Below are 24,742 nucleotides of genomic sequence, written 5' to 3'. Positions count from 1 at the left end.
CCTAGAAACCCCTCTGAAAGGATAAAACACTTTTATCTTTCTACCTTACAATCTTAAAATTATGGACTTCCCCCTCAGTTTAAAGGCATAAGTATTGAGACTATATGTGTATATACTAAAACTGTTACCTTTCGAACAGGTGGTTTAGTTATAATGTCTTCAAAATTATCTTCTGCTTTTAATGTTTGAAAATTTTCGTGTAATATTCCTATTTTCTTATCATTATCCCACCCCGCTGGACTGGAAAGAAACACACATGAGAAATTTTCAAGCATTTATGTAGTCATTCTTTTCATTTAAGCCATGATCAGCTTAAAAGGAACATTTTTATGAAAATAAATTTGTCCAATTATGGAAAACTAATCACCTTTTTAAATTATAGGGCTCAAGTTATGGTTTACTAAATCACCTCCCAATTTTATTCAGGTAACTTTTTAAAATCATGTCTAAATTATACATTGGGTGCTTTATGTTATATTATAACCATTTAAAGAGTAAGTAGATATACTGATATATACACTCAATAGATAGCAATAACATGGCCTTTCGAAGAGGGCTCAGGCCAGCAGTAAATCTAAAAGACAATGATAAATATGTCAGGGCAGGTTATAAATAAAACAGTCTAGGGACAGATTCTCACCTACTCATCATGGAAAGGTCTCTACTGGTCTCACCTCAAAACTGAAAATGATGACTCACCATCAAACTGTAGCAACAATACGTGATAAAATAATATATTTAAGAGCATACTTACATAAATACTGCATCTTTTTCCACCACAACAGCAGGAATCTTATACGGAAATCCATATAGTTTCTGAACGATGTATTTATATACTAAATCTATATTTTTGTTTTCTTTTACTGACGTGTAAATAAGTGCTGCACCATCTGAATAGAACCATTAAAGAAATTTCTGGACAAATTCCACAAATAGGTCATAAAGTTCTTGTTCTCAGCCTAACATTCACAGCTACATAACTTATTCATTTCAAAAATAATGTCTAAAGGTATATTATATATAGTCATCGAATATTTCAAAAGTATAAAATATTTAAATGCAGGCTAAAAGGCAAATAAAACATTTTATAATAAGCTATCCTATATAATAAAAGCCTAATATGCAAATTGACCGAATGGCAGAACTACCAGTGGAATGACATGCACTGACCACCAGGGGGCAGATGCTCAATGCAGGAGCTGCCCCCAGCCCGCAGGCCCCAGGCCAGCCAAGGCAGGTGCCAGCAGGGGCTCCCCGATTGCCCTGCTGGTCGCCTCTGCAGAGGGAGGCGACCGGCTGCGGTGGCGGCGAGCAGGCAGCACCAGGCTGGCCAAGGCAGGTGCCAGCAGGGGGCCCCCCGAATCGCCCCACAGATTGGCCCTGACGCCAGCCAGACCTAGGGACCTTACCCATACACGAATTTCATGCATCGGGCCTCTAGTAATAAAATAAAACCGAAAGTCTCATTAAGCCAAAAAAGAAAAGGTAAATTTAGTAATACTGACACTACTACTACCTATATTTAAAGCACATGAAGAGGCAATTGCTTTGTTAAACTTCATGGAGGGGTATTATTTATCAACAATTGTTTTGTTTGCCTTTTCAACAAAAATGGTTTGCACAAGTACCTCTTATGATTTTTACTAGTTCCAGGAATGAGGACTTTGGGGACAAAGCTCCAGAGACCCACAAAAAAGAGAAGATGAACCAACAGGTATTACCAGGAAGCTTTCAGAAATGATCCAAGGTAAAGTAAATTTCATGGCCAAAACTTGAGCTAAGACAGTATCACATGATATATTAATTAAAGCTGATCCTAACTTTTACCCAAACAACATGATAAATCAAAAGAGGCCTGTGAAAAAAGGGTCAGTGTGACTACTGACAATGTGGTCAGAGAGGCTATCAGAAATTCTATGACACTGGCCATAGTGTCCTAAAAGAGACGGTAACTTAAGCCCAAGGAAATGCTGGGAATGGGCTGACTTCTGATCTGGGACATGCATATTTGCTAGGACATGAACCTAAAAGTTGTATTGCTAAATACTACTTAGCATAAATCTTGGTAGAAATAAATATCATAGTCTTAAGTAAAAGCTTAATTGTGTAAATTTTTCATCAATGATCTTTCTCATGTGAACCAATTTATAATTTGAAAGATGTCTACAGCTGAAAAATACACATTGCAATTAAAATTTTTAAAATAAAGATGATTCTGAACTGTTGCCCTCACTCACTGATACACACACACCTCACTATCTTGAAGTGACTTGTCACATTCTGTATTCTTTTAAAGTCAACTAGCTCTACTAAAAGGTCTGTAATTATCTCAGTGGACAGTTTACTTCCTGATTACATTTCTGTATGTACATTTTCAAGTAAAGCATTAATACATCTTAAAAGAGGCTGTTCTCAAATTTTGTAATCTTCAAAGATAAAAAGGGCTTTATATACCTACTTCAATTACTTTCACTTTTTGTTCTCTTTTTAAAGACTCTTTATATAGACTAATGCCCTTTCATTCAACCTGACTCAACCATTATGTGACATGAGAAAGGGCCATGGAGAGAACAAAGTACTGAAGGAAAAAGGAAAGGGAAACTACCAGTGCAGAGTGATCTTATTCATTATTCAGCTGGGCTTCCTATTAAGTGGTCCTTAAATTAAATGTCCATTAATGAAAATGAAAAACTACTGATACTATAAATACGTGTATATTATTTATCATTCCTACCTACTCCTAATATCATTTCTTCACTTTTCAGACCCAAAAGCTTTGGTTGCGGAATGAAACCACAAACTAGCTGGTGCACAACTCTCTCCCTTCGGTGCACTCAAACTGTGGTGAAGTTTTTGACAGTAAATTCTCTTAAAAGCATTCACTCCTAACCCTCACTTTATCCTTCTTTTAGTTGTACATGTTATTAATTGGCTCATCTAATCCTTGTAACCCAGACTAGACAAGATTCCTTATGATATGTTTTCTAACCTTGTAATCATCAAAATCACCCAGAAAGCTTTTCAAGAGTGTAGATTCTCTAGCTGACCTTGTAATGTTCCCCATTTAGTAAGTCTTAGATGGCACAGCCAGATTTTGAAACCACTACTTTAGATTATATGTGGAGATAACATACCAAACATATTAAAAACTAGAGGCCTGGTGCATGACATTCATGCACTGGGGGAGTCCCTCAGCCTGGCCTGAGGCCTATTGCAGTCCGGGACCCCCAAGGGGTCCTTAGTGCTGCTGCAGAGGTGGAAGAGGCTCCCACCAGCGCCGCTGCACTCCCCAGCTGTGAGCCCAACTTCTGGCTGAGCAGTGCTCCCCCTGTGGGAGTGCACTGACCACCAGGGGGCAGCTCCTGCGTTGAGCATCTGCCCCCTGGTGGTCAGTGCATGTCATAGCGACCAGCTGTTTCGCCTTTTGGTCGATTTGCATATTAGGGTTTTATTATATAGGATAAGAACACACGAACCTAAATGTTGATCTTGCCCCACCATCCACCCAATAAATGAATACCACTTTAGGGGCAGGAGGGGGGACTGGTTTCATTTATTCAGACTCTAAAACAGAATGTCAGTAGTGTAATGGCTAGTTAAAAGATTATTAATTATACTAAGAATATTGAATTATTCTATTTATAACTGGGAACTGAACTTTAAAAAAAGATAATAATACATAACTAGGTTTCATAACAGTTTCATCTCAGCATTTTAGGATATAAACACATTGGTGGTATGAATACAACTTTTTAATCAGAATGATTACAATGCATACTCATTAAAACTTTCCAAATAAGACTAATATTTATTTTTCTTTAGTACTTTAAACACAGCAAATCAAGTTTATATACTTCAATATTTGCTTTTATATCTCAAAATACCCAGATATAAAGATTTGAGAACTAAAATGATATTTCCAGCCAGAGACAGAAGGAACAAAGCTTATGGAATTTCTAAAGTCCCATCAATTTAATTCCTTTCCTTAAAAACAAACAAACAAACAAACAAACAGGTAAGGTACATTAAGGTGCATTGCACTAATCAATGTATTAAAAGGATACACTGTAAACAAAACTTCCGGATATGTGACTGAATAAAATCAAAATGTTCATCTTTGTAGTCATGTTCTTTCTCCAATACACTAATGGCATCACACTGTTGGGTTAAAATAATTTAAAAAACAATACATTAAATATTCAAGTTTAAATATAATGATTTAAACAGTTCAATTTTGGGTGGGGGAATATCAGAAAACTACCACTTTGAACCAAAGGACCTAGAATATCAATTACTCCTATTTGTCTAGAGACATTTAGTTGGAATCTTAAGACTAATAAATAATTTTATTTCTTTAAAAGGCATTAAATTCAAAATTATACTGAATGTGGCGAAAACACTAAAGAGAAAGTTTTAGTACAGAACAAGACAAGCTTAAAATACTTGCTAATTCAACTATTTATGTCCTAGAACAAAGTTTTTAAGATCTAAAATCTATTCTAGTTCTATAAAACACTGTGTTCCCAGGGAGTCTGCATCTCTCACTATTTCCTCTTTGTTCCTCTGTTTATCTGATAACTCTGTTGACCTTCATTTCTCTTCTGGTGCCTTTTCACTCTCACTACAATTTCACCAATAGCAAAAAATGGGGGGATTACAGGCTATTTTTAAAATGTCACCTGTACAATCAATGAAACAAATTCTAAATTCTACTTGCTACAGAAAAATGTTACAGAAAAAAAGGCATGTTCAAATATTTCACCAAAACCTTTCTGAACTGAAGGTATAAAATCTAAAAATAAACTCTCAATAATGTTCATTATACCTAATACTAGTGGCCCGGTGCACGAAATTCGTGCACATTAAAAGGGAATTAATTAGAGGAAATATTTTAATATTGCTATTTGCCCTTTCTCTATAATATAAGTGTCAGAGATGAAAGAAAATTAGTAAAATGTATATGAAAATCTCCGTCCTGTCAGAGTCTGGGGCTCGCCGTAGGACCTAGAGTCAAGTCCCCGCCCACCACCCACATGCACTTTGAAAATGCAGGAGACCCAGACCCGGCTGGCCCCACCCCCATTGGATGAGACCCAGACCCCTCTGGCCCCACTTCCATCAAGCCCTTCCGGGTGGGGGGGCGCAGTCTCAGGTCCCCTGTCAAGTCCCGCATTGGGGGGGAGTGCGGCCTGAGGTCCCTCGCCCCAGCCAGGTGCCATGCAGCCTCAGGTCCCTGCTGTTCGGTCGTGACATTATGGCGTCTGGGCTAATTGCATATTCCTCTATTATATAGATAGATTAGTTTGGGGTCAAATTTGCTATGTAAAGAAATCTTTACATGAAATAAGAGGATCTGGACCTAAGAAAGAAGCTCAGTCTCTCTGAATCTCAATTACTAGTTTTTAAGCCCTGTGGAACTACCATTCTTCATCCACCCCGGCATACACATTCTCCCATCCCCCTACACATTTTAAAAGCTCTTAAACTGAAGAACACCTGATGGTGCTTTAGATTCTGTGAAATATAGTAGATGATCTCTTCTGGCTTGAAAGTTTTATGCATCTATAACATTATTTAATGATTCAGATTCCTTTAAGCTTAACAGTTTTCTCCTTTGGAAATTTATGAAGCAAATTGTTACGTAATTGGCAGGAAAATATCTGCCAATGAATAACTCTTTGCCAAACAAAACAAAAACAAACCACACACAAGAGGATTCTAGTGTGACAGTTTAAAAATAGTCTTAAAGAAAAGGTATAAGTAACAATTAACAAAAGCAGGATCATCATCTGAAAAGCAGATAACAGACTTGATTTAAATGCTACCCTTCTGCAATTGTTATTGATAAATTCTGTAGTGTTTAAAGTAAAATTTAAGCTAGATTAAAATTTTTTTATCATTTTTATCCCTAAGATGAATAAATTCCATACCCTCCTTCAATTATATATGCAAATTTTATGTATTACAAAAAATATTACTAATTTTAGATCTCGAAAGGGTTTATTTGTTCTGTCATTTTCTTAACTATTCCATGACTTACAGAGAAGACAAACTTGATATATAAATCATTTTTAAAGGAAATGTGATTTATTATAAAGTGTATATAGTGACAGATTAAATGAACAGAATTTTGATTTTAGCAATCCTCTCAGAACCTCTTTATTAAATAAGTAAAAAGCCCCTGATAACTGCATATTAACTTCACATAATGAGTGCTTAAAAGCCTATTTTATTTTAGGTGTTAAAAGTAGATGTTTAAAAGTCTGTTTTTTTTTAAGTATATAATCTCATATTAGGATATTAGTATTCCAACATTTAATGTGGAAAATTTATAAAAATTAATAATTAACTTACCATCTTACCTGTGTTTATTTCTTTAAACTGACTGTATAATGAAGTCTAATTGGAATTTGGAAAATGATATTCAATTACAAAGAGAATATCCAAAGTAACATTTTCTTTCAAAGAAACTATGATCAAGATCATAAAACCAACATGTAAATATCACTCAATTATTTTAAACTATTATTTATATTTAAGAAAAATTATCTACGAAAAAATAATGTGTCAACTCCAAAAGGAGTCTGGGAAACAAAACAGTTGTTCATCCTTGGTTAATATCAGTAACAGAATCTCTAGGAAGCAAACTAACCTTTGTGCAAACTACTAGTACTGGAATGCCCAAGTTGTGTGTAAGTGTATCCGCACCCAGGGGTAAAACCACACTGTCGTCTTTGTCTTCCTGTGACATGGTATTTCTTCTCTGAGGAGAGGCTGGGAAATCTTCTCCTGGCTCTACATATTCTTGAAAGTCTCTAATCACTGAAAATCAAAGTAAATAATTTAATACATAGTTTAGAAATTGCTTTATTTCAGCAGGTAGCTTTTTCTACCATAATCTAAATATATATGTTACTAGAGTTTGTGTAAAAGAACAAAAAGGATTTGTGAAAACTATTTCAAGGACAGTACAGAAACACTGATCCCACATTAATTATTAGGAGGCAGAGTACAACACTGAATGGCTCTAAAGAGTGGGATTCAACGTAGGCATAGTTTAGTTTGCACAAATTACTTTAGGCAAGTCACAATCTAGCTTTGTCTCTCTATCTTCTCTTATTCACAATGAGTATTGAGAAAGGATAAAAGAAAAATATATGTGTGAGGACTGGGGACGACAGGGGGCAGGAAGAATTCCACAATTTAAATGACAATCCTAGATGATTTTCTAAATATTAGCTTCCTTCTCTAAACCCTTTATTCAGATCTTCTCCTTTTTACATAGGTGCAATCTTGGGCCACATTCACTCTTTAACCCTGGTGAGAATTAATGAGGTATTACCAACACTGATAAAGTTTTACAACTCATTTGCAAGGTTGTCAAAATCTTCACTAAAAACAAGGTGAATGTATCAAGAGCCTAAACAATATATACTTTGACTCAGTAATTATTCTTTGAGGAATTCTCAAAGAAACAACCAGTGATTCCTATATAAGACTGGGATTCCCATATAAGACTGCTTCTCATGTTTAAAAGCAAAACAAATTATCCATAGCATAGGATTAAAACAGTATATGAGGGAATATTATACAGAGATATAAAGGAAGAAAGTATCTTAAATTTACATGGTGTCAAGGAAGAGGGAATCCTGAACACTTGAGTGCAGTTCCTCCAAGAACAAAGGAATATGCATTTACCCTTAGCAGCTCTGGTAGCTACTACCCTTTAAACCAAAGGGTGAAATCTAACAGTGCTTCTCAAGTTTTTAGCATGCACTTGAGTTTCTGATTTAGTAGTCTGGGGTGGGGCCTAAGAATGTGTATTTTTTGACTAGCTCCCAGCTGCACTGATACTGATGCTCGTAGTCCTGGGAACACTGCTATAGTATACATTTAGAGAGGGGGACGAAAACCCAAGGCAATGGCCACCAGGAAAGAAAGGTATAGATTAAGAACAGCTAGACATCTTTTTCAATGATTTAGGACATATATTCTCTCAGTTTTTTGTTTCCTTGCATATAAATTACAATAAGTGTCAATTCTCCCCAAAAAGTTATTATGAACTAACAATAACAAAGAAAAGCAGTATTCCATCTGTATATTTTTTAAGCAAAGTACAACATTGACAAATGAAGTGCTCTTGGTGAAATTTGAAATTCAGAACTGTAGCAACTGGTTTACAGTTAGAAATGACGTAATTTCCATAATATCCATGAAAACTTCCAATTTACATGGGCATGTACAAAATATATTATGTACTTTTCTGAATAAAACCAGCTTAACATCTTTATACAAGGTACCCCCCCCCCAAAAAAAAGTATATTCACTTTGAATAATTGTAAAGGCAATGTTTATTAAAATACATTTCATTTTCAAGATGTAATAGAATCTACAGATAGTGTGTGTATACTTTTTTGGGACACCCTATATTTAGGTTAACATCTTTTTGGACATATTTCATTTTGACAAGGTTGATAAGATTGTTCTGCTTATCAAGAAGTGAACTGCTGAAAATGAGCAGCTGAAGAAAGATTCAAATTTTTAAATCTTGAAAACAACTTTTCAAAATGAACACATATGGCCTTTTGGCAAAGGAGCTAAGGCACCTCTACGAAAGAGTCTGCCATTATGTAGACATTTCCAATTTAAAACTATTTTAAAATCTAGCATAGCATTTAAGCTGAATTTCAAAAACAGAACTCACATTGTATTTCTTTCATTAAACTTTATTCAAAGTAAAAAATTCCCAACAATTATGATTGCCAGTTAGGAAATTTGTTTTTGAAATCTATATTAGTATTTCTAGACTACTCACACTTTTGTTCCATTTCTTTCATTTCTTCAGGAGGAATCTTCAATTTGTCTATATGTTCTCTAACAACACTTGCCCATTTCTGTAAAGAATCCAAAGCAGTCCAAGGCTTTGACATATCAACAACCAGCATAATCAGAGTGTCCTTCAGAGAAATGGCATCCAGTGAAAATTTAAGGAGGCCCTTGTGATACAGATCTCCATCTAAGATCCACACATTACATCTTGTTTGATCTACAATATACAAAGGAAAGTTACCAAGGCAATAGGATTAAGTTATTTCATCATCCAACTAACAATACTTGGTATTTTAGATCATCTCCACAGGAGATGCCTCTTTCGACAAAGTTCAACTACTTAGGTCACATCTACCAATTTAGTAAAGGCCTATCAAATATTCAGTGAAATGATTTAACTGCCAATATGGAACATCAGCATCCTCTACTTCATATTTCTTAATCCCAAACCACAGACTGAATAACATGTTGCTATTCTTACCATCAGCAGATAGAGCCATGCATATTCAAGATATTATATATAAAAATGAGAAGGCAAGTGATCTATAGAAGAAAAAAATGGTTGATCAGATAAGAAAAGCTGGGGAGATGACATTTTTATGTCAAAAAATGAAAAGGAGATAAAGGGGCCAGCAAACAATCATGGGATACTATTATTTCATCATCTGAGGGAAAATGAACTGAAAATTGATATTCTTCAATGATAGCAAGAAAGCTGGTCTGCACACTAGAATACATTAAGATGTTTAAAAGTATGACTCTATGACTCCCAATCCCAAACCAATAAACATATGCCTAAACATAACTATTTGCTGATTGGCATGACATAGTAGGACTCTTAGTGAAAAATAGCACACTCAAGACTAATATGAGCAGCAGTGCACCTTGGAAAGACTTCAGAAAACTTAGGTTACAAATAGATGATATTCACCATCCCTGTCTTCATCATGAACATTTAAGTACAAATATTCCAATCCTCTTCCTTTCTTGTACTCCTCTATTCCCTGAATTTTTCTTATTAAGCTTGTTTTCCCAGCTCCATCTTCACCTGTAAAAAAAGAACAAATCTTTTAAATTATAATACACACACACACACACACACACACACACACACACATGCTTTCTAGTGCTAAGTGAAAAACCTAATTGGAACTAGCTTCAACCAGAAAGGTAATTTAATGGAAAATAATCAGGAAACTATAAGTTGAAGAGGCAGACGTTGCCTCCAGGATTTTCTCTCCCAGTGTCTCTGTTCCTCTTGTTAAGTCTCTAGTTCTATCCTATTACAAATGGCTTCCTCTGTGGGTATTTTTCAGGAAGTTCAACTCTTATGTCATCACAGTTTAATCTACAAGGAACAAAATACTCTCTTTCAGGCTTTCAGTTTGAAGAATCTCGGGTAAATACTCTTAAAAATATTAATAACAAAACACTCATATGATTTAAACTTGGCACAAGTTTGAAAAGTTTAAAACTAGGCTAGCTATCCAATATTTTGGTAAGGATTTTTTTAAATTGTGAATTTATTTAAATACTACATGTTACTGTTTCATAAACTTATTTAGTTATTAGCAATATTATGTTAATAGTAGTTTCTTGGATCTAAGGACTTATTCCTGGAGATTCATGAGTTCTCTGAGAATTTAAAAATTGTTTTCATTTTTATGTTAAGTTTTTTTTTTAATTATATGTATCTTAGATCTTCTGAATGACCATCTTTAAATCTAAATGCTCCAACAAGACTGCAGTACCCTCCTCTGCACTGGTATTTATAACCCTACTGTGCCAAGCTGAGACAGAACAAGTATGCCAAACTAAAAAAAAGTGTCATAGGGCTGTCAGTTCTATATTCAGTTGTACTGGCCAGACTGGTTCTTTTTATGAACCATTTTCCAACACTTCATAGCAATAAATAGCTTTAAATAGACAATAAAGAACTTTTCATTAAATGAGTACTTATTTTTTAGCACTATTATTGCAGTGTACTATTAAAATGGCCCATCAAAATAATAGATTGGGTTGTAAACATTAATATGCATGATAATGACAATGATTCCTATGATGATCCATAATGCTTAAAAATGGAAATAATAAAGTAAATCAGGGAAAAGTAAAATACATAAGTATTTATGTCTACTATTAAACCCAAATGGCATTTAATTTCAGTAAAACATCATTTGTTTTATATATATATATGTTTTACATATATATATATATATATATATATGTATGTGTGTGTATGTATATATATATGTATTTTTTTTAATCCTCACCCAAGGAGTGGGGATTATTTTTTCCATCGATTTTTAGAGAGTGGAAGAGAACACTGAGGGGAAGAGAGAGAAACATTGATATGGGATCAGTTGCCTCCCCGACTAGGGGTAGGGATAGAACCTGTAACCCAGGTACATGTCCTTGACTGAGAATCAAACCTGAGACCATCCAGTGTGCAGGCTGATGCTCTAACCACTGAGCCAAACCGGTTTCAGCAACAGCTCTATAGTTTTAATGGCATTTAATTTATAATTCATTTTAGTTTTGTAATTGTTCAAGAACTATAACCAAAAAGAATTTAAAGAATTTATATCTATTCACCTCAATAGGCATGAAAATTAGACATAAAAATAATTTAAATCACTGGGTAAGGAGGTCTATGAAAACCTTTTAAAGAGAGTCTAACTAGGCAGAGTAGAGGCTCCTTGTGACCTCTAATAGTTTCACTATTCTGTATGGACTATAATGTTAGATACATGTCATTATACATTTGTGAAAACCTATATAATGTACAACACCATGAGAGAACTCTCTTGTAAACTATGGACTGCAGGTGATAACTGAAAAGTTAAAGTGGATAGGTTCTGTCTAACAATAACGTGTCAATGTCAGTTCATTGATTGTGATAAATGTAATAAATGCGACACTGTGTGGGATGTCGATAATGGGGGAAGTTTTGCAAATGTGGGAACAGGGAATATTCAGAAACTCTCTGTGCTTCCCACTCAATTTTCCTGTGAACCTAACCCTGCTCTAAAAAAATAAAGTTTATTAACTTAAAAAAGTACCTGAGCCTGTTCTAGAAAAAAAAAAGAATCAAGATTTTTCTTATGGCAGGTTACTTTCCTGGAAGGAATCCTCTGAGTTAAAATGACACCAATTGAAAAATGATTATCCCACAGAAACAATGTTATGTACTGTAAGCAAAAACTTAGTGCCCACACTTATGATAGAAGCTTACATCAACAATACAATGTTCAACAAGAATTTTCTAAAGTATATATAGAGCCATAAAAATAGGCAGTAATTACATGAAATTTCATTTAATTTGATACAAGATTTACCTTATTTCTTTAATTCTCAGTTTAGATATTAGAAAGTAAAAAGATACCATAAAAACAATAAAAAAAACTTCAGATGAAGTGGGGACCCTGGGATGGACAAAATAGGTGAAGGAGGTAAAGAGATGTAAATTTCCAGTTATAAAATAATTAAGTCCTGGGATATAATGTACAGCATATGGAATATAGTCAATAATATTGTAATAATTTTGTATGGTGATAGATGGTTACTATACTTATCATGGTGATCACTTCGTAAGGTACATAAATGTCGAATCACCATGTTGCACATCTGAAACTAATGTACTTCAATAAAAAAAGAAAGAGAATAAGTACTAGTATACACATCAGGGGCAAAAAAATCAGATCAGTGTATTTCAACTTATTTTTAATATTTAAAATGACTCAAATATAAAGGTTTCTAAATAAAAATACATACTTGTTGATAATCTTAAACGTAAACAAAAGAATAAAAACCATAATATCAGCTAGAAATAATCATTGATAATTTGGTTATTTCTGATGGTGATAGTATGAGTGATTCTTTAAATAACAAGTTTGCAACTACCTTTTAGTTGATCTAATTCCAATTTTAAAGGTTTAATAGGCTCAGAACAGATTCTGAGCCCAAATTCATGACATCAAAAGTATTGTCATTCTTAACCACATATGCTCACTATTTTAAGTTCTTGCAACCAGCACTAGAACATAGATATTTCCTTTTTCTATGGACTGAATATAAGATACTCTTGAGACCAGAGTGCTTGTTTTTCATCATTCATTTCACTGGACTTATGGTTCTCAAAAATGTATCAGACTCACCTGGGGGGCTGGTTAAAACATACACTGCTGGGCCTCACCTCCTGAGGTTCTGACTCATAAGCTTGGGATGGGACCTAAGAATCTCCATTTCTGCCCTAACCGGTTTGGCTCAGTGGATAGAGCAGACGGAAGGGTCCCAGGTTCGATTCAGGTCAAGGGCATGTACCTTGGTTGTGGGCATATTCCCAGTAGGGGGTATGCAGGAGGCAGCTGATCGATGTTTCTAACTCTCTATCCCTCTCCCTTCCTCTCTGTAAAAAAATCAATAATATATATATATTTTTTAAAAAGAATCTCCATTTCTAACAACTTCCCAGTGTCGAGAACCAGTGCAATGTCTATTACATTACTACACTAAGCCAAGCACTAGGAATACAAATACCCATATGTCAAAGTCACTGTCCTCTAGGAGCTCATAAATTCGAGAGGGAAAACAAACAGATGATTTCAAGATACTGTCATTAGGACCACACTAGAGATAAGCGACAAACTAGGAAGCCAGCCCTAAGGGAGTATTCTGGTTTTGCTTGGAACTCAGAAAAGGCTTTGAAGAGAAGGTAACACTTTAGCCAAATCTTGTAGTGGTGTTAATGAGCCATGGAAGAGTCATTCTAGAAAGTAAGGAAAGCATATACAGAGGCAAACAAGTGTCCTTCTAGAAAGGACAAATAATTTGCATGCTTGAAATTTAGCACGTAAGGGGAAAAGAAGCCAGAAAGTGAGGACAAATAGGGGATGCAGATCATGAAGGGCATGTTATGCCAAGCTGAGATGGTTAAACTTTCTCCTGGAGATAATGGGAAGCCACTGGCAGTGCTTTGATATTTTAGAAAGACCACTATGGTAAAAGTGTGAAAAACTGACTGACAAGGGTAGGTTTGGGAGGAAGGAGACTAAATAAGAGACTATTATTGGAGTCCTACCAAGAAATGAGGTAGGCAAGGTATTAGCCTGGGATAGCACTCAAAGGCGGACTTGATTGGGTGTTAGCAGAGATGAGAAAGGCATAGAAGTCAGACTCTCCATTGTTACAGCTTCAGTAACACTGCCCTCTCCTATTCTACCACTTACCTCTGACGAGGTTGGACCTAAGTCTTCCCTGCCCGTTGCTCTTTCATCCCAAGCCCACGTTTGTATTCCCCAGGGTTCCTTCTTTAGTCCTCTACTCTTCTTGCTGCACATGTAACTCCAGGAGAATCTCCACGCATGACTTCAATACCACCTATAACCTAGTGACCCACAGATTTCCCTCCAGCCCCAGCCTCTCCTGAACTGCTTGCTAGCTGTAACTATTTGGATGTCCCATAAATACCTAAAAATCTCAACATGCACAAAAGCAGTATCATTATCTTGCCACCTTTCCCCAACACACTCACTTATACAATTACTAACATAAGACTCCAACCTCAAGGCCTTTATAGCCATTGTTTCCTCTACCTAGAACATGCTCTCTTCAGAAATTCATATGTTTAACCTTCTTCCTACCTTCCCCCAACCATCACTTCCTCAGGCAGGCTGTCCCTAACCACCTGATTTAAAATCACAACCGCCCAACATTCCTATGTGCCTTCCTATATGTTTTATTTTTTTTTTCCATTGAACTTACGAACATAATACATATTTTACTTAGTAACTCCCTACCCCCAAAAGCTCCAGAGGAACAGGCATTTTGTGCTTTGTTTGCTGCTTCAGCCCCAGTGCCCAGAGAGTGCCTGTGACTAAATCAGCTTTAATGGCCAAACCATTTAAGAAACAAAAGTCACTGAATTCCAAGTTATTTATAGAACAGCACATAGTACCTAATAGTTTGAGGGGTTAAAAGAAAACAACAAACTACATATGTACTTCATTGTATGCAATTAGTATACCTTTCAAGTGGCAAGTAGGGCAATGGAGACTGAGTGATTTCAAACATTGATGAAAGAATTCATCAGCCAATGTCAATCAACTGTAAGAAAGCTTTATCTTCAGTTCCTGGGCCTTCAGCTGGCAGTGAAACAGACATACCAGCTTTACATGTGCCAGCCAAATAGTTAATGATCTGTAAACATACACTTCCACAAGCAGAGAGTTCCTACTTACACAAGCTAATGTAAAAGTCCTTCTAGAAAGCAAATAACCCTTTAGTGATGATGTTAAAATTATTCTCTAAATATTTTTATCTAAATTTGCACTTATATTACATTTTCTTAAAGAAGGATATCTTTAGCCCTGACCGTTTTGGCTCAGTGGCTAGAGCTTCGGCCTGCGGACTGAAGGGTCCCAGGTTCGATTCTGGTCAAGGGCATGTACCTTGGTTTCAGGCACATCCCCAGTAGGGGGGCATGCAGAAGGCAGCTGATGGATGTTTCTAACTCTCTCTCCCTCTCCCTTCCTCTCTGTAAAAAATCAATAAAATCTATTAAAAATTAAAAAAGGATATCTTTAAAACAAATCAAAACATTTCATTAGATCAAATTCTATTCTAATAAAGCCATTTTTTTCACGCCCTCATCCCGGTGTTGGGAAATTTTTCCTATAAAGGACCAGGTAGCAAATATTTTAGGCTTTGCAGGTTACATAAGGTCTCTGTCACATATTCATCTTTGTGTTTTCCCCCAACTCTTAAAAATGTGAATAAACAAACCCCATTCTTAGCTTGCTGGCCATATAAAAACAGCATACAGGCCAAAGCCTGTCCCAGTAGATAGAGCAAAGGAGGAAAGGCTTGTTAATCAGATTACAGTGAAATTCTCCATAGCAAATAAACCTGTATTCCAAATTTGTCTGAACCCAGTCCAAATTAGTCACTCTCTGGGAGCCAAGTATAAGATCCAAGTACTTCAGTTTTACCATAAAGCAATAACAGCCATCAATTCTCACGTCTTTTTCGCTCAAATTTGAAAGCCAAATTGATTACAAAAGAAAATCTCCTTAAACAGTCACCAAAACAGTGTAGGAGTAAAGGTGTGCTCATAATACTGTTTTATCTCCCCAACAGATCTCTAATTCAACAACAGGATGTAATGTCCATAAACTTTACAATGATAACTATAAACAGATTAAAAACAAGAAGATTAAGATATAATTTCTAACTGCAACATTGTACCCTTATTTGAATGAACCTGGACAAGTCAGGTATTTCCATTTGTTCTCCCCCAACCCCCGTTCTAAATAGAGGTGGTAAAACCAGACAATCTCTATGGTGATGGATTTAAAGTTCTATAACTATTATTATTCATTACTTCTTGATCAGTGATATATCAGAAATAAAATTCCTTTACAAGTAAACAGTGTTTTAAAAAGACATAAAAACATTAACCATGTGAAAATGAGCAGTCAAAGCAAAACACTTAAGTATACAATACATTAATAATAGTTATCTTGAACACTTCAATGTATGCCACTGTTTGAAGTGTTTTACAAACATCTCATATAATCCTCACGATAATCCTAAAAGGTAAATATTATAGTCTGAAAGATTAAGCAACTTGCTAAAGAAAGGTTATGATCTATATCCAGCAATGCTCCTAAACCCTATGACACTACCATTGTTCCTAGAGCAGCTTCTAGTCTTGACCAGCTCAAGATTAGCAGGGCTGACAAAGGTAAAATTAAACGGTACTCTGCCTTCCTTTTCTCCGTTTCCTCCCCTGTTGTCCTGAGGCTAAAGTACTATACTCTTCTTGCTCCACACAGGTTTGTGTGCCTGATGCCTGCATTCTACACAGAGCTTTGATTCACATTTCCATACCTCTGTTGGATACATTATGATTCATAGCATCATGATAATCATAATCAGAACAGAGAGAATTCTACCCTGCCATATTCCTTCTTTATCCAAGTGAGATATCAACATTGTAAAGTTGACATTTTTGATTTGGCCTTGCATGACGTAAAGTAAATCATCCTCTTTTATCTGAAAACTCTGACAACAAAAGCTATGAGGGGTCTTCACTGGAACTACTTTTGAACTCAGACCTTCTGCATGGCCTCCCATAGGTTATCGGATGACCCAGGCAAAGTGGGGGCTTTGGTCTGCTCCCCATTTCACAAAGAGTGTCACCTCCCTTTGTGTCAGTCAGCAAGACTGGGAGAGGCTGTTGTTAACGAGCTGCAGCATCTGCACCCAGTGGTTGCAGATAAACATTTATGCATGGCTGTTCAAGACTACATCCTTCCAATATGTTAAGGAGTGCCTGTATAATGGAAAGTTAGGCAAACCCAATTTTGAATCCTAGCTCAGCTGGGGCTCAAAATCCTCTTCTGTAAAACAGTGAACATGCTATATAATAAAACACTTATCAGAACACCCAAGTAACAGGAATAATACATGTTTCCATCCCATTGGCTGGCCAAGGCCCTACCTTTGAATACCATCATTCAGCAATCCACATTACATTAAGAAAATAAGAACTTGTACTATATCATTTCCCTCAGTCTCACAGACTGACTAGACATGAACTGGAAACTACTGTTTAATTCAACAAACATTTACAAAGGCCAATAAATGCTAATCCCAATGGTTATTAACAGTTCCTATGCTCCCGAAGGTCAAAGTCACACTAAAGCAATAATGCTTAATCAACAGATTTGATATATATTCTACAATTAAATTGCCTTTAAATTAAGTTGGCAATTTTTAACCTACCTACCAGATAGGCAAAGATTAAAATGAATAATGCTCAGTATTGGCAATTATGCTAGACAAACAAATACTCTCAATTACTGATGGTAGGAATGTAAATGGTACAACATCCCCAGAGGACTGTTTGGTAATATATATAATGGCTTAAAAGATATATACTTTCAACCTAGCAATTCAACTTATAGGAATTTATCCCAAAGAATACTGAGCAAATAGAAAATAAAGTATAACAATAATAATCTACCAATCAATTATTATTATGGTATACCCATAAATGTTGTTATTCAGTCAACGGAAGGGAGAAATCCATATCTACTGCCATTTAAAAAAAAAAACCCTGATTCATAAATTTTAAAAATCTGATTTCAAAACAGTATATAAGGTATGAATGAGCCTATTTTGTTTAAATAAATACACACATAGGAAAAAAAATGAAGTGATTATCTCTAGATGATGGGATCATACATTATTTTGATTTGTCAAATTTTTCTCTCTAGCAAAAAATATGTAACACTTTTATAATTTAAAATAATGAGTCCTAATTTTGAGATGAAGATGTTTTAGACATACTTTCTTTTAATTCTTTTAATCCCATGAAGTATGAAAGAATCTCAATGAGCAAGTCAGGAGGTTGTTATTTGCCCACAATCCCCCAGCTTCAAAAGGTAGAAGGCTGACCACCAGACCCGGTAAGTCTAGGTAAGGACTCCACCAAACCTGAGCTGCCACGGTCCCTTTCTCCAAGTTTTTACTGCAGCACGTTCCCTTGTCCACAGCCTCCAGTGTTTTCTCCTCCCCATTCTACTTAGCAAAATTTTATTCAGATAACACCATTTCATCAAAATAACATGTGACCCTTTTACCAATTATTTCATGCTGACATATTTGATTTTTACTACTTTGAATCTTTTCCCACAGTTTATAAGCTCCTGGAGGGTAGGGACCAAGTTCTAGCCCTGTTTTCCCCACATGACTCAGCCAAGTATTTTATGCACAGCACGTTCTGATGAATGTTTGATGAATAAATGAATAAAGAGGTAACCTGTGAGGTCTTTTTAACAGCTACTGCTCTGGTTTTACAAATAAAATAAAGCCCAAAAAGGTTAGTTCATGGTCACTCACTAATTAATAAAAGATAGAGTCCCATGCTGAAGCTCTTCTCAGTTTTGCATTTTCAAAGTTCTTTTGCTGACATTCTCTCATGTGGATTTCACACCAGCCGAATTACCATTCTACCTACCTTGATGGTCTTTAATCCCAGTTTCTCACAAGATTAAGTTTCAGATTGAACAATCTCATTATCTTTAGAGTCAGGCCTCACATAGAAAACCATCCACTTCTCTCCCTCGCTGGTTTGGTTCAGTGGATAGAGTGTGGGCCTGGGGAGTGAAGGGTCCTGGGTTCAATTCTGGTCAAGGACATATGCCTGGGTTGTGGGCTCGGTCTCCAGTAGAGGGCGTGCAGGAGGCAGCCAATCAATGATTCTCTCATCATTGTTTCTCTCCTTCTCCCTTCCTCTCAGAAATCAATAAAAAATATATATTAAAAAAAAACAAAACAACCATCCACTTCTTGACAAGTTACTTCTCTAAACAGATCTCTAGTTCCACCATGTATGTATATGTTGAGGTTTCCTACTTGCAATACTTCAAGCATAATAGAAGCTAGTTTTATTCTTGAATAAGAAAGAAGACTGTTTCAAACATACTTCCTGATGATGTTCAGCATTATGTGGCATTTTTGGCTGCACACTATCCTGAACTAGTGCCTTCAGGGAAAAATCTGGAGACTCTAGGTTTCTTCCCTGGGTGGAATCAAACAGCCCACAGCTACAAGGAAATACTTCATTAAATAATATATTAATTCTTCAAAATATCCCTTTAAATATATTTAATAACTCAAAAGCTTTAGAATTTAAAAATATTATAGACTGTCAGATCAGACGTTAGAGAACACTAAATCCAAATATCTTTTTAAAAATTTTATTGTTGAAAGTTTTACAGATTTAAATCTAAATATCTTAATTTACAGATGATAAAGATAAAACTTACATGATTTACCAAAGGGCCAGCTAGTTTTCATTAATTCAGATACCTCAACTCAGAAAGTGATATTAATGTCCTATCTATAAGCCAGGGGTCCAGGTCTCCATAAGTTATCTTAGTAGACAATGAATTCAATTAATCTAAAGCAATGAGATTTTTTACAATGAAACTGATACAACAGAAGAATCAGATTAAATTCCTTAATAACTGCTAAACACCTTCTTACATTTCCTACAAAGAAAGCTCTCTTTTCCTCTAGGGAGATAGTCCAGCGTATAGGTTAAGAATGCTGACTCTGGGTCCAGGCTGCACAATTTAGAATTCTTACGTTGCCTCTTTCTGGCTGTGTAACCTATGGCAATTTACTTAATAGCTCTGTGTCTACTTCCTGATGTTTAAAGGAAAAATCAGAATATATAAACAATCATACATGGCTAGTACATGTACGTATTCTATAAATATTAGTCATTATTATTATTATTATTTCCCATAGGGAGTTTTCTTATCAAAACATGGGAAAGTAACCAAAATATGAAGAAAGTACTCTTAAAAGCAGCTATTAAAATGTAATTACAATCACTGTAGTAAAAAATTGATTAAACATGAAGGGTAAAGTTGAAAAAAATCCCTAAAAGGACAATTTATAAGTCAAATCCTACTTAATAAACATGCACAAACACACAAAAAACATACAGAAGACGTTTTGCCTTTAATGTTCAAAAACAAACTTTGCTGAAGCTCTTTCTCAATGGTTAAACACTAATGTCACAGTGTTTGGGGGTTTTGATAGGGATCAGGCCTAGGTAGTTAAATGACTGCTTAAACACAAGTGACACAGCCAGAGTGGTGTCCCTTAATAGGCTACATCCTAGAATTCCACAAATATTTGGATTTCAATTTCACTCAAAGATAACCTTTTTTTTAAATCCTCACCTGAGGATATTTTTTCCACTGATGTTTAGAGAAAGTGGAAGGGAGGGAGAAAGCGGGGGAGAGAAACATCAATGTTAGAGAGACACGTCGGTTGGTTGTCTCCCGTACACACCCTGACTGGGGGCCTGGGATCAAACCTGTAACCCAGGTACTGCCCTTGACCAGAATCGAACCCGACCCCCTTTGGTTCAAGGGCCAATGCTCTCACCACTGAGCAAACTGGCCAGGGCCAAAGACAGCCTTTTAAAGTTATCCAGTAGAAAGAGTACATAGCACTCTCCCTTGCAGGAACTTCTATCGAGTTGGAAAGTCATGTCAGAGTCACAGAACACAAGATCTTATAGCTATGGGACCTTGGAACACTCACTTAAAGGTCTCTAAAATCATTACCTCATCCAAAAACTGGTGCTAACATCTATCTCCCTGACTTTCTTTGGGAGGGGGGGAGAACAAGGAGAATGAGGAGGTAAACTAAGATTTATATGAAAATGCTTCGAGAATAGCTCACACATTGCCAATCCTGACCCTTTTCTCCCATAGGCAATGGGAAAAGAGGACAAGTAGCAAGCTAAGGTTAAACTGCCATTTGTGTCTGGGATACATTAAGCTTTGATCATCATTCCTATTCTAGGTTGTTTCTGGAAATGTAAAACCTTGTTGTAGTCTCAGATTTGGTTTTTTAAATATGGGACTCCAGAGATTCCCCATAATTCATGAAAGCCATATTAGGGTCAATCCTCCTCCTGCCTAACAGCTTCAAACTCATAACAAAGAAAACCACAATCCCTATGTATATATTTATTCCCTCAACCAGCACAGACTGAATGCTACCATAATATGTGATAGTAAAATGTCTTTAAGAAATCTTTAGGGGTATTTTAGGTAATTAATCATATTTCTACAATCAGTATACAAACCTATTAGGTTCTTCCAAAGCTAAAAAGACTTTGATGAAAATCCCAATAGTACTCAAATAAAAATTTTGCATTTCAAGCTTGTATAACTTGATACTAAATGGAGCTTTATAAACTATTAAGCTCACAAAAAAAGGAAATTTAATCTATCCTAAGTATGGAGGAATGGAAGAGTCTGGGGCCTCTAAATACACTCAGTCCCATGCACTGACCCAGAGTCAAAAGCAGGTGTTTTTTTAAGCATGCTAAAAAAAGCAAACATGGTGCAACTTCAGTGCAAATCAGAAACATCAAGAAATGAACAAAACTGTCACTTTTGTTTCATGACAAACAGAACCATCCAAGTAATATCTAATGCACAGGAATAACTGGGAGGAACTTATAAAATGAAAACAAAATTCAGGAATCTTATCTTTACAATGGCAATATTTGAAAAGAAGTCTTATTTAAAGTAATTAAATATAATTCACTCCAATGAAGTCGTTAAATCCACTCTAATATATTGATCAATAGTAATTTGTTTAAATTAGTAAATTTTAAAGTATTTTCTGGATTATTTATTTATTTTTGCTTTTGGATCCTAATCTATCCTTGCCATATAAATATCACTGATGCAGGCACTAATTCAATTTTTTTAAAAGAGTTCTGATAAAATATTTTCTAACCCAGTTAAAACAAATCCACCATTAAAAGTCACTGTGCTGTTATTATTTGACCTGACCCTAGGAGGATGGCATTATTATTTCTACAACATCCATTTTAAAGATGAAGAAACTGAGGTTTATAGATGTAAAAACTTGCTTAAGATCACTCAGCCAGTAGGGTAAAAACTAATTTTTCAACTAGCTATGTGTAACCCTTAAAGAACAGAACTTCACATTCTAGCTTGGCAGCAGTTCATGCAAAAGAAGTAATGTGCTTCTATCTAAACACACCTATTAAAAGCAGACCCTGTCAAATAGATTTGACTTGTTTCCTATTTTTAGATGTACATAGCAAAAATGTCTTGAGACCTCACTACCAAGCTTTTAAAATTTAACCATCATCTTATAAGCCAATATAAAATAGGGAAGAAATATCACATTTAAATGACTCAGGAGCCACGCCTGTAAAAAAAATATAAACCTGTGAATTGTTGTCCCTCGCTGTCCTCTACCCCACCCCCAGAATCAGTAAAGAAACAAAATACATAACTTCCAGAGAACAGAAGATATACAGAATAAGCGGAAGAATGGAGACATTAGACCATTCTCCCCGGTACATCCATTTGGCCCGAGGGACTGAACCATAAAGGTGTTCCACTGCCATTTATAAATTTCACAATCGTGTAAGTGACAGTTAAAAAGGCAGCTGCAACATGAGCCCATTGTACGTGGAAAAGCTGAAGAAGAACATTTACCCCGAGCACCAGGTCCCATTTCTAGCTTCTCTGTCAATTATACAAAGAGTCGGCTATTAAATATTAATGGCATTGCCATTTGCACTGGAGCTCTTTAAGGAAGAGCCTCCTGCTACCGATTTTTGTTAGGAAAGGAAAAAAACGTCCTTCTTTTCTAGACAAACCCCAAGCCAACTAGAATCGCTCCGATAGGCTATCGGATGCTGTCCTTGCCAGAGGTGGTGGTTAGGGCCTCCCCACATCAAGAGGAGGTAGAAGGGCGGGTCCCAGCAGGTCCCAGGGCAGGGGTCCGGGTTCTCCGGCTCCCCCAGCTGTCAGCCACAGGTCGGCGGCGGGGCGGGGCGGGGCCAGGGTCCACAGTCCGCACAAAGCGAGCCGGCGGGCGGCGGGCGGATCGGACCCCGGCGGGGCGGGGTGGGGCCAGGCGAGGGGGTGCAGGGGGGGCACACTTACCCAGCAGCAGGACGTTCTTCCCCGCGGGGAGCTTGGATCGCGAGCGGGTGGAGACCTCGCTGAGGATGCAGGACCTAACGGGGAGCAAGGCGCACGCTGAGGCCGGGAGCTGAGGCCACAGCGCGGGAGGGATGGACACGGCCTCGGCGCGCCTGGGCGGGGGCTGCGGAGGACGCAGCGGCCTGGGCCCGGCGCCGAGCTCGGGCGGGCACGGATCCCGAGGCGCCCGCAGGGCCGGGAGTGCTAGCGGGGACCCAGGGAGGGGTGGGGTCGTTACCAAAGGTTCTGCCCGTCCTCGTCGTCGCCTGCTGCGGCGCCGCCGTTGCCCGAGGTTAGCTCGTTGGCCAAGGAGCCGCCCGTGTAAGTCGAGGCTAATCCCGGCGGAGAAGAGCCGAAGGAGCTGACTCGCCCCACAGCCGCCATTTTGGTCGGGAATCACACCACTCCCGGCAAAGCTGAATGAGCGAGGCGGCCGCTTCGGCGGCGGAGGCGGCGGCGGGAACCCGGATATGGAGCGTTCGGCGCACGGGAGCGGGGCGTGGCCTGTGGGGGCGGGGTCCGGGCCCTGCAGGGACTGAGGGAGGCTACGAGCACGGACTGCGCGTGCGCCACAGGCTGGCGGGCGCAGAGAGGGTGTGCGTGCGCCTGCGCGTGCGCCGCGTACGGACGCGGAGCCCGAGGTGCGCTGCAGCCCCGGCTCCGCTGAGCTCAGCACGTTGAACTGCTCCGCGCCTCCTCGCTCGCAGCCCTGGGCTGCATCCGGGCGGAATGGGGTGTGTCAGGTGAACAGTGCTCCCTCCCAGTCTTCAGTTGGGTCCACAAACGCCGCAGCCGGCCTGGAATTCCTGCGCTGCCCTTGCCGTTCCACCGGTCAGGCTCAGCGCCTGGGTCCCAGCCTACACCTGGGCTTCACCGGCGCCTACAGGGAAACGGGCCGCTCCGCTGCAAAAGAGGCCGCCGTTGTGTAGCCCGGGGTCTGCAGTGTTGATTTGGTCCCCGATTTCTGGGCTCTCTGCCTTCTCAGGTGGCAACGTATTCCTCAAGCCTTTGTCCCCCATCAGGAGCAGATTCCCCCAGCTCCTAAGCAGCTGCATGACAAAAAAGTGTGTTGGCGAGACTGGTTTTAATGGCCAGGATTTTGTAGGAGATGCTCCTGATGAGATTCGAAAAGATCCACTAGGTGAGTTATTCATCCATCCAGTCAACAGACGTTTTATTCAACACATAATGGGAGGCGCAGTTGGTACTGGGAATACACAGATGGAAAAGAAGTGACCTAAAATAGCTGTAAAATAACCCCCTTTTCTATCGAAACTTGACTGGTTAAAAATATTTGAATGTCGAGCCCCATGTACAGAAAGAGTTGTCGGTTTAAGGCTCAAAGA

At 37.7% G+C, this 24,742-nt stretch overlaps 1 protein-coding gene across 1 annotated transcript in view; it reads right to left on the bottom strand.

The window, feature by feature from the left end:
- Positions 1 to 23,885, bottom strand: part of DYNC1LI1 (dynein cytoplasmic 1 light intermediate chain 1) — a 33,724-nt gene extending 9,839 nt beyond the window's left edge. The window contains exons 1-8 of the mRNA XM_079795099.1: positions 23,635 to 23,885; positions 23,358 to 23,431; positions 9,761 to 9,877; positions 8,816 to 9,046; positions 6,653 to 6,822; positions 4,065 to 4,158; positions 755 to 890; positions 129 to 240 (exon numbers count right to left, since the gene is read on the bottom strand). Coding sequence (XP_079651225.1) covers positions 129 to 240; positions 755 to 890; positions 4,065 to 4,158; positions 6,653 to 6,822; positions 8,816 to 9,046; positions 9,761 to 9,877; positions 23,358 to 23,431; positions 23,635 to 23,780 — 1,080 coding nt within the window. The 5' untranslated portion in view covers positions 23,781 to 23,885. The remainder of the gene's footprint in view (positions 1 to 128; positions 241 to 754; positions 891 to 4,064; positions 4,159 to 6,652; positions 6,823 to 8,815; positions 9,047 to 9,760; positions 9,878 to 23,357; positions 23,432 to 23,634) is intronic.
- Positions 23,886 to 24,742: the final 857 nt, after the last annotated feature.

Source organism: Cnephaeus nilssonii, assembly GCF_951640355.1.
Source record: "Cnephaeus nilssonii genome assembly, chromosome: 17".
Taxonomy (NCBI): domain Eukaryota; kingdom Metazoa; phylum Chordata; class Mammalia; order Chiroptera; family Vespertilionidae; genus Cnephaeus; species Cnephaeus nilssonii.
Note: the sequence above shows the minus strand (reverse complement) of the source record. Positions and strands in the feature narration are given on the sequence as shown.